The sequence below is a fragment of the Diuraphis noxia genome, unplaced genomic scaffold (assembly GCF_037042655.1).
Source record: "Diuraphis noxia isolate RWA-SAM2 unplaced genomic scaffold, SU_Dnox_SAM2 contig0011, whole genome shotgun sequence".
NCBI classification, from domain to species: Eukaryota; Metazoa; Arthropoda; class Insecta; order Hemiptera; family Aphididae; genus Diuraphis; species Diuraphis noxia.
In genome coordinates, this window is record NW_028301721.1 from 516,432 (window position 1) to 531,919 (window position 15,488).

Consider the following 15,488-nt stretch of genomic DNA (forward strand, 5'->3'; position numbering starts at 1 on the left):
ACGTTTAAATCCGAATTTCCGTTCCAAAATACTACTACATTAGTTGTGTCTCCTTTTGTGATGTAATTTTCAATAAATGACGGACTTAGGTTGTTTATAGTTGATCTTAAACTTTTGTCTAGTTGTTCTAGGCAAGCTTTTTGCAGTACTTCTTTGCATTTAAATATTCTTTTTATCTCCTTCTTGGCCAACAGTAGTTCATGATTTTTCATTGGTCGTATTTCATCATGAAGTGGCAAGAGGAGTGGTCTCCCTTCAAGTTTGCGTACCTTGCACTTGTCCAAACTGTTTGATATCGCTCCTGATATCAACACCATACTTGTCCTATTCACCATTGAAAACTCAAATTCCATTATCACGAACTTGTGTGACTTTTTTCTGTTACAATAAAGTTTCTCTATATAAGTTATTTTAAATTTTAAATTTTATAATTATGTTTCATAAAATAATGTCTTATATTCTAGTTATTATTTACTTAATCTATATTTTGGTTTTATAATTCTAAATTTATTATATTATTTTTATTTAGGTATTATTTCTTATACCATTATTTAACATTTTATCATCGTTTGGCCAAATCCATGCCCTATCTCTAGTCTCATTGAAACTTTTAAGTGCTGAATTTTCCATTCTTTCGTAAATAACTAATTGTTCTATCGTCTCATCTCCTTTTAGTGTCGGTGGTTGCTCGTTCCAATAGAATATAGTCGCAACACCCACCGGCTTCTTTTTCTTTTCTCCGTTGACACAGATATGCAATCAGTTAATCACGTCTCTAACATTCATTCATTTTTTTACTTTTTATGATTCTATTATTTACCTCTAATTTAATGACTATTACACGTTTAGATTATTATACTTTATAATTATTTTTACTATTTTAATTTCCTACATATATTTTAGTTATTTATATTCCTATTGCGTCTAATACTATCATTTCTAATTCTAATTCTAAAGAAACATCCCATGTGGAATTTATTTCATTCACTTATTCTAATATTATTATTATTTTTCCTTTTAAATTTCCGTTACTTCAATTTCTGGTATTTCCATCAATTGTTGCATCGCATACCTATATCTGTTTCTATCTACGCATTTATATCTATTATGTAGTATCATTATTATTAACATTATTGTTATCAGGAACGCACCTGAAATAACATACATTATGTAACTAAATATTTTATTAGTTCCCATTCTGGTATTATCTGTATTTTTTACATCCTTTTTTAAATTTTTTAATTGTATTATATATTTCTGTTCTGTGATATTTTCGTTATTATTATTGGTGGATTCTGTATAACCTAGTTCATATAATTCCGTATTTGTTGTTAAATCATTTTTAAACGTAGTTTGTTCCGTTACTTGTGGTATCGTTAAACTTGAATTATACATCATAGTTGTTATTTTAGATATGTTATTTGTAGTTAATATTTTATCAATGTTGGTACTATTGCTACTTAGTGATGCTATATTTATTCCCTCTTTATTTGTAGTTATGGTTACATTTTGATTTTTTAGTATATAATTTTCTGGTTTTAACGTTGTATATGTTTGTTTTTGTTTAGATATTACATAATCTGTATAATTGTTTATTAATTTAAATTTTAGGAAATTGTATGTTACTGGTATTTTTATAGGTTCGTATTCCGTTCCATCTACACTTTTTATGTACATTGTACATTCTTTTTGTAAATAATATGTTAATGGTACTTCTACTAATTCAATGTCAAATAGTGGTGGATCTCTTATCATTATACATTTGATTCGTACTAAAGCTATGTTACATGGTTTTGCTAAAGGTAATTCGAATTCGTCGTCAAATTCACCCGATACATTTCTAATTTTTACATTGTCCTCATAACTATACGAAATTGTTGTTCCCACCACATAGTCTCCAATCGCTGTTTGTTGTCCTTTGACTGCCCATATGATCATTAATCTATAATATTATCAATTTAACTTATTATACTTATTTATATCTTATAATTACTCTTATTTCTAAATTAGTGTTTTTTTTTTTTTTTTTCTTTTACAAGTTAACTTTATCTAAATAATACAACAAATCCTCTGGTTTTGGTACATGGCCTATGTAACTTATTAAATCCCTGCAACGATATCTGTTTATATGTCCGTGATTTTGTGTCATGTCATACATAAATCTCGTTATGTTTCGTATAATTATTTCTAATTCTTCTTCCGAGAAAACTTCGTTTAGCATAAAATTTGCCTTTTTTATGTGTTCTAATAAACATTTAGGTATTTGATTCTTTCCCACAGTACTGGTATCGTGTTCCCCAAGTATAATTCGTTTTTCCAATTCTATCACGAATCTTTTGTTCCTATTCCTATAATTAAAATAAATTTTTTTTTTTTTTTTTTTATGTAAATTTTACTTAATTCTATTTATCTTAAATTTATATATTTATATTTGCTCATTATTATCGTAATATTTCTTTACATCATTTTTGTGTACCGTCACTTGTTTTCTGTTTCGTAAAATAATTATATTTTCCGTGTCTAACACGTCTAAAACTTCATATGGTCCCTTCCATAAAGGACTTAATTTATTTTTTTGTGTATTATCTTTAAGCAATATTAAATCTTTTACGTTATAATTTTCGTTATGCTCTTTTTTATCGTATTGTTTTTTCGATTTTATTTTCCTATTAATTAATCTTTCCCTGGCAACTTGGTGTGACAATTGCATTTTGTATTTTAAATCGTAAATATAGTCGTCATAATTATATCTAGGTTCCGGATTACACTTTAATTTAACTGGTATATCGATTTCTCTCCCGTATACTAACGCATATGGCTGATAATTTGTCGCCGTGTGTTCCGTTGTGTTATATACAAACAATGCGTATGGTAATAATTTATCCCAGTTTTTTAAATCTTTATCTACGTAATGTCTTAGATATTCGGCTAGTGTCCTATGTGATCGTTCTAAACTACCGTTTGTTTGTGGATGGTAAGGACTCGAATTTATTTTATTTATTTTTAATAATTTGCATACTTCCGCGAAAATTTTACTAAGAAAATCTGTACCCTGATCTGTCAAAATTGTCTCTGGAAGACCGTGGACACAAACAAATCCTTCTACGAAAGCTCTTGCTACATTATTTGCTGTATGATTTTCAAGAGGTATTGCTAACGAATATTTCGATAAATCGTCCATCATTGTTAAAATATACGTATTTCCTGTTTCAGTGGTTAATAAAGGTCCTACAATATCTAAAAATATTTTTTCAAATGGTTTAGTACTCGTAGTAGTAATGACCATCGGACTCCTATGGTGTTTATTTGTATTTTTGTTCGTTTGACACGAAGGACAATTTTTTATATATTCTTTTACTTCTTCCTTTAAATTTGGCCAATTAAATTGTCTTTTTATCTTTTTTAATGTTCTGTGTATTCCACCGTGCCCCCCTAATTTAGAATCATGAAATTGTTTAAAAATTATTAATTTTTCTTCTTTAGTATATTCTAATTTAGAACAAATTATTATTTCTATATTTGTATTACGAAATACATATCGAATCATCGATCTCACTTTAGCCCATTCTAATCCATCTTTTCGTCCTAGTTGATTCATAGCTAGTTTACTTAAATTATGTTTCTGACAAAAATATTTTAAATTTAACAATGCTAAATGCATATTTTCATATGTTGTCAATTGTTTTTCTTTAGTTTTTGTTATTAAAAATATTATATACCTATCTTCATGTTTAAACTTTACGACATCGCCTAAGTCTTTATTTGCTTTTAATATTTTATCTTTCCCAAATTTTTGCTTTAGTTCGTAATTAATTCCTGATATAAAATTATAATATTTTTCTATCTCTGATACTATATGATACTCGCTTGGCGATTCTAATAATTCACCGTGTACTTCTTTTACGTTTTTATTTGTTATCATTATTGTTTCGAATTTTTCTAAAAATGTTGCGTAACTTTCTTCTTTAATTTCGTTAATATTATACATTCTGCTTAATGCGTCTACGTTCGAATTTTGTACTCCCGGTTTATATCTAATTTCATAATTATATTGTTCAAGTTCAATACGCCATCTCGCTAATTTGGACAAAGGATCTTTTAAATTAAATAACCATGATAATGGTCTATGATCAGTAAATATTATAAATTTTCTGCCATATAGATAAGGTCTAAATTGTTTTACTCCGAATATTATTGCTAAACATTCTAGCTCTGTCGTTGAATAATTTAATTCCGATTTGTTTAATGTTCGTGATGCATAAGAAATTGGTAAGTCACTCCCTATTTTGCCTTGTGATAAAATTGCCCCTAGTGCTTTACCACTAGCATCGGTTGTAAGTATGAATTTTTTTGTAAAATCTGGGTATTGCAAAATTGGTTCTGAACAAAGTATTGTTTTTAATTTATCAAAAGCTTGTTGGCATTTATCATCCCAATTAAATTTTACGTCCTTCTTTAAAAGATTTGTCATTGGATTAGCTATAGAACTATAATTATTTATGAATTTTCGGTAGTAACCGCTAAGTCCTAAAAAACTTTTAATTTGTTTAACATTTTTCGGTGTCGGAAAATTCATAACTGAAGTAATTTTATTTGGATCTGGTTTAATTCCATGTTCTGAAATTATATGACCTAAAAATAAACATTCCTTTTTAAGAAATTCGCATTTATCTGGTTCTATTTTTAAATTATGAATACGTAATCGTTCGAATACATCGATTAATTTTTTATTGTGATCATTCAAATTTTTTCCATATATAATTATATCATCTAAATATACGAGACATTTTATACCTATTAAACCTGCCATCACATTAGCCATAGCCTTAGCAAATGTACTTGGTGCGGACGCAAGTCCCATACTCATACGTTTATAATGATAGTGTCCTTGACTTGTCGAAAAAGCTGTAAGTTCCCTAGAATCTTTAGATAACGAAATTTGGTGGTACCCACTCTTTAAATCTACTATTGAAAAGAGTTGGCACTGTCCTAATTGATCTAATATTTCCGTAATATTTGGTAAAGGGTGAAATTCATTTATAGTTACATCATTGAGTGCTCTAAAATCTATAACTATTCTAAATTTTTCTTTTCCCGACGCATCAGATTTTTTCTTTACTAATAATAGTGGTGCATTAAAAGGACTCATAGATTTTTCTATAATATCATCCCGTTCCATTTGTTCTATTTGTTCTTGAATTATTTTTTGTTGTGAAAAAGGGATACGATACGGTCGTTTGTGAATAGGTGGAGTGTCTTTAGGTATTTTAATTACGTGTTCCGCTGCTGTTGTTATTGTTAAATAATCATTTTCTAAATGAAATATGTCGGCATATTGTTCACAAATTTTTATTATCGATTCGCGTTCTTCCGAATTTAAATGATCGCTCCTAATTAAATTCCTTATTTTATTTACGCGTTCATTATTATTTTGTATATTATTTATTTCATTAATGTCAGTGTCAATGTCGTATTCGTATGATATTCTATTAACTTGACCTACTTTTATATCCTGTCTCGCCTCCGATATATTTAACACACTTATTATAATTTTCCCGTCCCTGACTGTATTATATATATTAGCACAATATACATCTGCTGATAACTGTTGCTTATTTATTAAAATATTTTTATTATTCATGTTTTTATCTGCAATGTTAATCGATACTATTGTTTCCGTTCTAGGTTCTAAACTAAAACATATTTTATCATCATTTATTTCATCATTATTTTTTATTGTTAAAATATTATTTGCAATATCTATAACTGCATTATTATCTACTAAAAATGTATGTCCTAAAATGCCATCGCCTTCAACCGGAAATTGCTTATTCACTACTTGAAATTCTGTTATAAATTCTTTTTTATCAATTATTAATTTAATTTTAGTTTTTCCTATAGTCGGTACTATTTTTTCATTTATCCCTTTTAAATATATTTTCTGATTTTCGTCTATTACCGTTTTGCCTATTAATTTATTTATTTTAACAATATTTAAATCGCTACCTGTGTCTAATAATAATTTAATTGTTTTTGTACTAAAATTAGGTGATTCTACTGTTACGTGATTATTATATATTACGGTTGTTACATGTAAACATTGTTTAATGGCGATTCTGCGTCTATTATTTCCTGCACCAACCTGACGCCCTGAGTTGGCACCATCGAGTTTTTTGAAACATTAGAATTATTCCTTTCATTACGTAATTTAGTATAACAGTTTACAATTTCATGTCCCACTTTATTGCAATAGCTACAATGTAGTTGTCCATTATTATTATTAATTGTACGCGTATTATTATTTGCATTTTGTTGCCTATTATTGGTACCGAACTGTCTATCGTTATTTTGCCTTGGTAATCTACAATCTCTTGCTAAATGACCATTTTTTCCACAATTATAACATGCATTATTATTATTATTATTATTATTATTAGTTGTCATATTCTGATTATTATAACGCTGATTATTATTATTAGCAAAATTTTGTCGTCCATACCCGTTATATCCGCCGCGATTAAAACTTCGATTAAAATTATTATAACCGTTACTACGTCTGAAATTATTATTATTATTATTGTTATATCCGTTATTCTGACCACCATAGTTATTGTTACCGCGATTAAAATTTTGACTATTATTATTTTGTTTGAAATTATTTCCCGATGTATTACTATTTCCGTTTAAATTTTGTTTTTCTAAATCTTTTTGTAATTTTTCCATTTGTAAGTTAGCATTATGTTCCATTTCCTCATCTTTTGCGAATTGCATAGCAGTTTCTAACGTTTTTGGATCCCTAGCTTTTAGTGCTAAATTTAAATGTTTCGGTAGACCGTTTACAAAAATTATTAATGCTTGATTTTTAAGTTGTTTTTTATATACTTTGCTTTCCTCTTCTGTCATATCTTTCGAACCTTCCTTACATAATTTATAAAATAATTCTTCAACTCGTCCTGCGAAACTAGTTACGTCCTCATTTTCTTTCATACGCGCGAAATTTAATCCTATTGTTAACGTTCTCTCAGATGCTCTATGTTCAAATGCTCCCTTTAAAATTGACTTTATATCCTCCCATTTTTCTGTGTCCCTATATTTTGTTGCCTCTAGTGCATTACCTGCTAATTTCGAGTTTATTATTTTTATTAATAATGGTAAGTTACTTTTATCTACCGATTTTACCGCGATATCACATGTATTAATAAATTCTGATACATTCTTTGCTCCTGTACACACCGGAATCAAAGCTGTGGCTTTATCTATATCCATTTCAGCCATTGTTTTTATTTTTTTCGTTCGAGTTATGTTTGGTAATTGTACGTGTACTACCCCTTTGTCAGTTCGTAAACCTGTTCGTTTCTTTATTGTACTATCACTATCACTTGCTGGACTTAAAGACTTAAAAGTTAAATTTAAAAATTCTTTATCTTTAACTGCTCTTAAATATTTTTCCCTATCACAATCTTGTGAATATTTATACTCTTCTGGTATATCTAAATTAATTAATGTTTGTTCTGTTTTAACGATATTTGTCTTTGTTTGGACTACTACAGCCCCCTCGTTGCTGTCTACTTGAACACCTACGTCTCTAGTTTCGTCGTCAGATGTTACTAATATGCTTCCTGTCAAAATGTCTTGTATTTCCCCTGAATTTTTATTCATCAATATATTTTTTATTCATTTAAACTTTGAAAAATAATTTTATTTATTTCATAAAAATAACATTTATTCTTCCCTCAATAACTTTCTAATATTTATTCTTATTTATTTATTCAACTATATAATATTTAATATATTTTATTTTCTAAATACCTTTATTCTCAACTTCGATTTCTATACTCAATATTACTTTTATTATTTATTCGATTCCGTAACACGTCATTTATTATATATAAAAAAAAAATCGTGTTCCGCGATGTTTTTGTTTTATATTACGTATTTATTTTATATCAGTTTTACTATAAACTGCACTCACACTAACGCATTAATTATATCATTACTACTATTAAATATTACGCCTCTATGTATATTTATTTATCTTTTGGTTAATTACTCCAAATAAAATAATTAAATTAATATATCGCAAAACTACTTATAAACTTATTTATTATTTTTATTAAATCTTAATTAATAATTCTAATTCAAATTTATTTAAACTATTATAACTTATTCTAGACTACTTTAATTTATTTATTATACTATTTTTACTTAATGTGGACTATATTTATGCTATTATATTTATCTAATATTATATATTATTTTATATCTAATATTATATACTATTTAAATCTAATTCGAACCGGTTCTAAAATTACTTTCTTTCACTTCAAAATTTTATTTCTTATTATTCTCAATTATTTTCTCTATACTTCAATTATTCATTTAACATTTATCATTTATCATTTATCATTTATCATTTATCATTTATCATATATCATTTATCATTTATTCATCATTTTTCTATAATTTCCTTTTTACTATATATTCAATATCTATTCTCAATAAACTGTGCGCGCACACATTATATTATATATCTTTTTCAACAAAATCTCATAATTATTCTCAATATTTATTCATAAAACTAAGGACTTATTTTCTCGCCTTTTCTAAAATTCCAAATTAATTCTCAATTATCAACATATAAGGTCTTACCTCTTGCCTTCCAAAAAAATCACTATTATTTATTTCAATTACTATATATCATAAGGTCTTACCTCTTTCCTTCTCAAAAAATCACAATTATCAATATCCCAATTACTTTATAATCTAAGGTCTTATTTCTTGCCTTACTAAAAATCTCAATTATTCTCAATTATTTATATATATATATCTTTTAATATTCTTCAAATTTATCAATTCACTTATTTTCATTTATCAATACTCAATTATTTCTCATTAAATTATTTCTCGTTATAACGTTATCCTTTTATTTTATTTTACCTAGGTTTTTTTTTTTTTTTTTTTTTTTTTTTGTGCCTGTTTATTTTATTCTATTATTAATCAATAATATTCATTAAACGTATATATATTATCTGAGTTAATCATTTAATTTATATTTATATATAAAAATAATATATTTATGAATTTAATGTTCTAATGGTGGTGTAGGTGCACACACCAAAAGTGTTTTATACGATAGATCCTAAAAAATCTAAAGGAGACGCGACCCCACAAAGCTTACAAAAACATTCTCTTAAATACTACACAAAAATTATAACTCACAATACTGTCGTCTTCGTATTTTGGTTCATCTTGACTGAAGCTGATTTTCCTGCGCTATCGACTGTTGACCTCTACGTAGATTCTTTTGACCCTCGGAGTTGTTGGAAAGTGATCAGTTCCCCAACGGTGATTCTGTCGAACTGCCTCCGTGAAATTCTTGACTCGAAGTTGTGGAATTTTTCAAAATTTTCGAAAAAATTTATTTTTTGCGAAAAATTCTGCTTTCTCTCCTCTTGAATTTTTTGATGTTCTTCTTAGGGTTCCGTACTCGACTGCGCCAGATGTAGTGATCACGTCGCCTACAGGTATCAGTAGTCAAGGATGATGGTTGGAAGGTGACTCTTGAGTTAATTACACAACGTAGAATTCTTCTTAATTAGATTAATTGTTTATTTATTGTGATAAAACATATATTTATTTATAACATGAAAGCTGAATGTAAGTTAAGTATTCTGAATGATAGAATAAATTCGGTTTGATTCGAATATTTTCTAAGTTCAGAATATTGTTTATAAGAAATTTTCTAAGTCCAATGAATTAAATTAAACAACAGACTGGCGTGAAGGTGCTCTGGCTAGTCTGGTCAAGTCGCGTCTGAATACAGGCCGTTTCGGGGTCCCTTATATAGTGCTACCCTCTACTCCCCATAGTCTACTTGCTCTTGTCGCTGTTCTCACGGATGTGGTAAAGTTATCTAGATTGACGGAAATGCCACTCGCCCACGTACGAGCTAAATGCGTATCCCATGCGGCTACAGACTTCGATAATTTATATTATTATTAACATTATTATTATTATGAAAAAATATACATTATAATAATACATTATGACATTGTTTCTTGTAACTTTTGTAATGATGCATAATCCCACATCCTGTGCATACCTATCAACGATCTTTCATAGTCGTCTAACCACATGATTACGTGTTGCCCTAACGTAAATGATTTCCACGAGATGCTTTCTCTCTTATAATTACAAAGTTGGTCGCATCCTACCCTATCTTGGTTCGGCTGGTACCTAGTTGACCGTGAACTAGACAATGCGGGACGCTAGTCCATAGCAGTATTGTACAGACTTGTTTTAAATGTACTAAATGTGAACTTAACGATAAAAATATAAAAAGTATGATTAGTTTAATAGAAATGAATTAAGACGATATTTAGCGGATTCATCACCTGTTTTTCAAAATTTTTTTACGACCTTTTATTTTCACCAAATGTATTGTAAAGATGTGTTTTAGATGAAAAATAATGTGAACTTAACGATAAAAATATAAAAAGTATGATTAGTTTAATAGAAATAACTTAAGACGATATTTAGCGGATTCATCACCTGTTTATCAAAATTTTTTTACGACCATTTATATTCACCAAAATGTATTGTAAAGATGTGTTTTAGATGTAAAATAATGTGAACTATACGTTAAAAATATAAAAAGTATGATTAGTTCAATACGAATGACTTTAGACGATATTTAACGGAAATATCACCTGTTTTAAAAAAATTTTTTACGACCTTTTATATTCACCAAAATGTATTTTAAAGACGTGTTTTAGATGTAAAATAATGTAAACTCAACGATAAAAATATAAAAAGTATGATTAGTTTAACAGAAATGACTTAAGATGATAATTAGCGGACTCAACACAATTTTTAATCAAATTTTTTCAGAAATTTTTTTACGACATTTTATATTCAATCAAATGTATTGTAGAGACGTGTTTTAGATGTCAAAGAATGTCAAATTAACGTTAAAAATATAAAAAGTATGATTATTTTAATAGAAATGACTTAAGACGATATTTAGCGGATTCATCATCTGTTTTTCAAAATTGTATTACGACCTTTTAAATTCACCCAACTGTATTGTAAAGAAGTGTTTTAGATGTAAAACAATGTGAACTTAACGATAAAAATATAAAAAGTATGATTATTTTAATAGAAATGACTTAAGACGACATTTAGCGGATTAATCACCTGTTTTTCAAAATTTTTTTACGACCTTTTATATTCTCCCAAATGTATTGTAAAGACGTTTTTTTGATGTAAAATAATGTGAACTAAACGTTAAAAATATAAAAAGTATGATTAGTTTAATAGAAATAACTTAAGACGATATTTAGCGGATTCGTCACCTGTTTATCAAAATTTTTTGACGACCCTTTATATTCACCAAAATGTATTTTAATGCCGTGTTTTAGATGTAAAATAATGTGAACTTAACGACAAAAATATAAAAAGTATGATTAGTTCAATACAAATGACCTTAGACGATATTAAGCGGAATTATCACCATTTTTTACCAAATTTTTTCCCAAATTTTTTTTCTATATTTTATTCACCCAAATGTATTGTAAAGACGTTTTTTTGATGTAAAATAATGTGAACTAAACGTTAAAAATATAAAAAGTATGTTTAGTTTAATAGAATTAACTTAAGACAATATTTAGCGGATTTATCACCTGTTTATCAAAATGTTTTGACGACCTTTTATATTCACCAAAATGTATTGTAAAGATGTGTTTTAGATGTAAAATTATGTGAACTTAACGTAAAAATATAAAAAGTATGATTAGTTTAATAGAAATAACTTAAGACGATATTTAGCGGATTCATCACCTGTTTTTCAAAATTTTTTTACTACCTTTTAAATTCACCCAAATGTATTTTAAAGATGTGTTTTAGATGTAAAATAATGTAAAATCAACGATAAAAATATAAAAAGTATGATTAGTTTAAAGAAATGACTTAAGACGATATTTAGCGGACTCAACACAATTTTTAATCAAATTTTTTCACAAATTTTTTTACGATATTTTATATTCAACCAAATGTATTGTAGAGACGTGTTTTAAATGTCAAAGAATGTGAAATTAATGTTAAAAATATAAAAAGTATGATTAGTTTAATAGAAATGACTTAAGACGATATTTAGCGTATTCATCACCTGTTTATCAAAATTTTTTTACGACCTTTTATATTCACCAAAATGTATTGTAAAGATGTGATTTAGATGTAAAATAATGTGAACTATACGTTAAAAATATAAAAAGTATGATTAGTTTAATAGAAATGACTTAAGACGATATTTAGTGGATTCATCACCTGTTTTTCAAAATTTATTTACGACCTTTTATATTCAACCAAATGTATTGTAGAGACGTGATTTAGATGTCAAAGAATGTGAAATTAACGTTAAAAATATAAAAAGTATGATTATTTTAATAGAAATGACTTAAGACGATATTTAGCGGATTCATCACCTGTTTATCAAAATTTTTTGACGACCTTTTATATTCACCAAAATGTATTGTAAAGATGTGTTTTAGATGTAAAATAATGTGAACTATACGTTAAAAATATAAAAAGTATGATTAGTTTAATAGAAATAACTTAAGACGATATTTAGCGTATTCATCACCTGTTTATCAAAATTTTTTTGATGCATTCTAAAGACGTGTTTAAGATGTAAAATTATGTGAACTTAACGTAAAAATATAAAAAGTATGATTAGTTTAATAGAAATAACTTAAGACGATATTTAGCGGATTCATCACCTGTAATTCAAAATTTTTTTACGACCTTTTATATTCACCCAAATGCATTGTAAAGACTTGTTTTAGATGTCAAATTATGTGAACTTAACGATAAAAATTTTAAAAGTATGATTAGTTCAATATAAATGACCTTAGACGATATTTAGCGGAATTATCACCATTTTTTACCAAATTTTTTCCCAAATTTTTTTTCTATTTTTTTATTCACCCAAATGTATTGTAAATACGTGTTTTAGATGTAAAATAATGTGAACTTAACGTTAAAAATATCAAAAGTATGATTAGTTTAATAGAAATGACTTAAGACGATATTTAGCGGATTCATCACCTGTTTTTCAAAAATTTTTTACGACCCTTTATATTCACCAAAATGTATTTTAATGCCGTGTTTTAGATGTAAAATAATGTGAACTTAACGACAAAAATATAAAAAGTATGATTAGTTCAATACAAATGACTTTAGACGATATTTAGCGAATTCATCACCTATTTTTCAAAATTTTTTTACGACCTTTTATATTCACCAAAATGTATTTTAAAGATGTGTTTTAGATGTAAAATAATGTAAACTCAACGATAAAAATATAAAAAGTATGATTAGTTTAAAGAAATGACTTAAGACGATATTTAGCGGACTCAACACAATTTTTAATCAAATTTTTTCACAAATTTTTTTACGATATTTTATATTCAACCAAATGTATTGTAGAGACGTGTTTTTGATGTCAAAGAATGTGAAATTAATGTTCAAAATATAAAAAGTATGATTAGTTTAATAGAAGTAACTTAAGACGATATTTAGCGTATTCATCACCTGTTTATCAAAATTTTTTTACGACCTTTTATATTCACCAAAATGTATTGTAAAGACGTGTTTTAGATGTCAAATTATGTGCAGTTAACGATAAAAATATATAAAGTATGATTAGTTTAACAGAAATGACTTAAGATGATAATTAGCGGACTCAACACAATTTTTAATCAAATTTTTTCAGAAATTTTTTTACGACATTTTATATTCAATCAAATGTATTGTAGAGACGTGTTTTAGATGTCAAAGAATGTCAAATTAACGTTAAAAATATAAAAAGTATGATTATTTTAATAGAAATGACTTAAGACGATATTTAGCGGATTCATCATCTGTTTTTCAAAATTGTATTACGACCTTTTAAATTCACCCAACTGTATTGTAAAGAAGTGTTTTAGATGTAAAACAATGTGAACTTAACGATAAAAATATAAAAAGTATGATTATTTTAATAGAAATGACTTAAGACGACATTTAGCGGATTAAACACCTGTTTTTCAAAATTTTTTTACGACCTTTTATATTCTCCCAAATGTATTGTAAAGACGTTTTTTTGATGTAAAATAATGTGAACTAAACGTTAAAAATATAAAAAGTATGATTAGTTTAATAGAAATAACTTAAGACGATATTTAGCGGATTCGTCACCTGTTTATCAAAATTTTTTGACGACCCTTTATATTCACCAAAATGTATTTTAATGCCGTGTTTTAGATGTAAAATAATGTGAACTTAACGACAAAAATATAAAAAGTATGATTAGTTCAATACAAATGACCTTAGACGATATTAAGCGGAATTATCACCATTTTTTACCAAATTTTTTCCCAAATTTTTTTTCTATATTTTATTCACCCAAATGTATTGTAAAGACGTTTTTTTGATGTAAAATAATGTGAACTAAACGTTAAAAATATAAAAAGTATGTTTAGTTTAATAGAATTAACTTAAGACAATATTTAGCGGATTTATCACCTGTTTATCAAAATGTTTTGACGACCTTTTATATTCACCAAAATGTATTGTAAAGATGTGTTTTAGATGTAAAATTATGTGAACTTAACGTAAAAATATAAAAAGTATGATTAGTTTAATAGAAATAACTTAAGACGATATTTAGCGGATTCATCACCTGTTTTTCAAAATTTTTTTACTACCTTTTAAATTCACCCAAATGTATTTTAAAGATGTGTTTTAGATGTAAAATAATGTAAAATCAACGATAAAAATATAAAAAGTATGATTAGTTTAAAGAAATGACTTAAGACGATATTTAGCGGACTCAACACAATTTTTAATCAAATTTTTTCACAAATTTTTTTACGATATTTTATATTCAACCAAATGTATTGTAGAGACGTGTTTTAAATGTCAAAGAATGTGAAATTAATGTTAAAAATATAAAAAGTATGATTAGTTTAATAGAAATGACTTAAGACGATATTTAGCGTATTCATCACCTGTTTATCAAAATTTTTTTACGACCTTTTATATTCACCAAAATGTATTGTAAAGATGTGATTTAGATGTAAAATAATGTGAACTATACGTTAAAAATATAAAAAGTATGATTAGTTTAATAGAAATGACTTAAGACGATATTTAGTGGATTCATCACCTGTTTTTCAAAATTTATTTACGACCTTTTATATTCAACCAAATGTATTGTAGAGACGTGATTTAGATGTCAAAGAATGTGAAATTAACGTTAAAAATATAAAAAGTATGATTATTTTAATAGAAATGACTTAAGACGATATTTAGCGGATTCATCACCTGTTTATCAAAATTTTTTGACGACCTTTTATATTCACCAAAATGTATTGTAAAGATGTGTTTTAGATGTAAAATAATGTGAACTATACGTTAAAAATATAAAAAGTATGATTAGTTTAATAGAA

General features: G+C 26.6%; 2 protein-coding genes across 2 annotated transcripts; both read right to left on the reverse strand.

Moving 5' to 3' along the window:
- Positions 1-385: 385 nt before the first annotated feature.
- On the reverse strand, positions 386-10,141 carry LOC149054138 (uncharacterized). The gene is made up of 2 exons (XM_089230624.1): positions 9,220-10,141; positions 386-1,942 (listed from the first exon to the last, which is right to left on the reverse strand). Exons 1-2 carry the CDS (start codon positions 9,246-9,248, stop codon positions 1,018-1,020), a joined length of 954 nt encoding a protein of 317 aa, XP_089086750.1. The 5' UTR covers positions 9,249-10,141; the 3' UTR covers positions 386-1,017.
- On the reverse strand, positions 6,088-7,777 carry LOC149054139 (uncharacterized). The gene has a single exon (XM_089230623.1). It carries the CDS (start codon positions 7,657-7,659, stop codon positions 6,088-6,090), a length of 1,572 nt encoding a protein of 523 aa, XP_089086749.1. The 5' UTR covers positions 7,660-7,777.
- Positions 10,142-15,488: the final 5,347 nt, after the last annotated feature.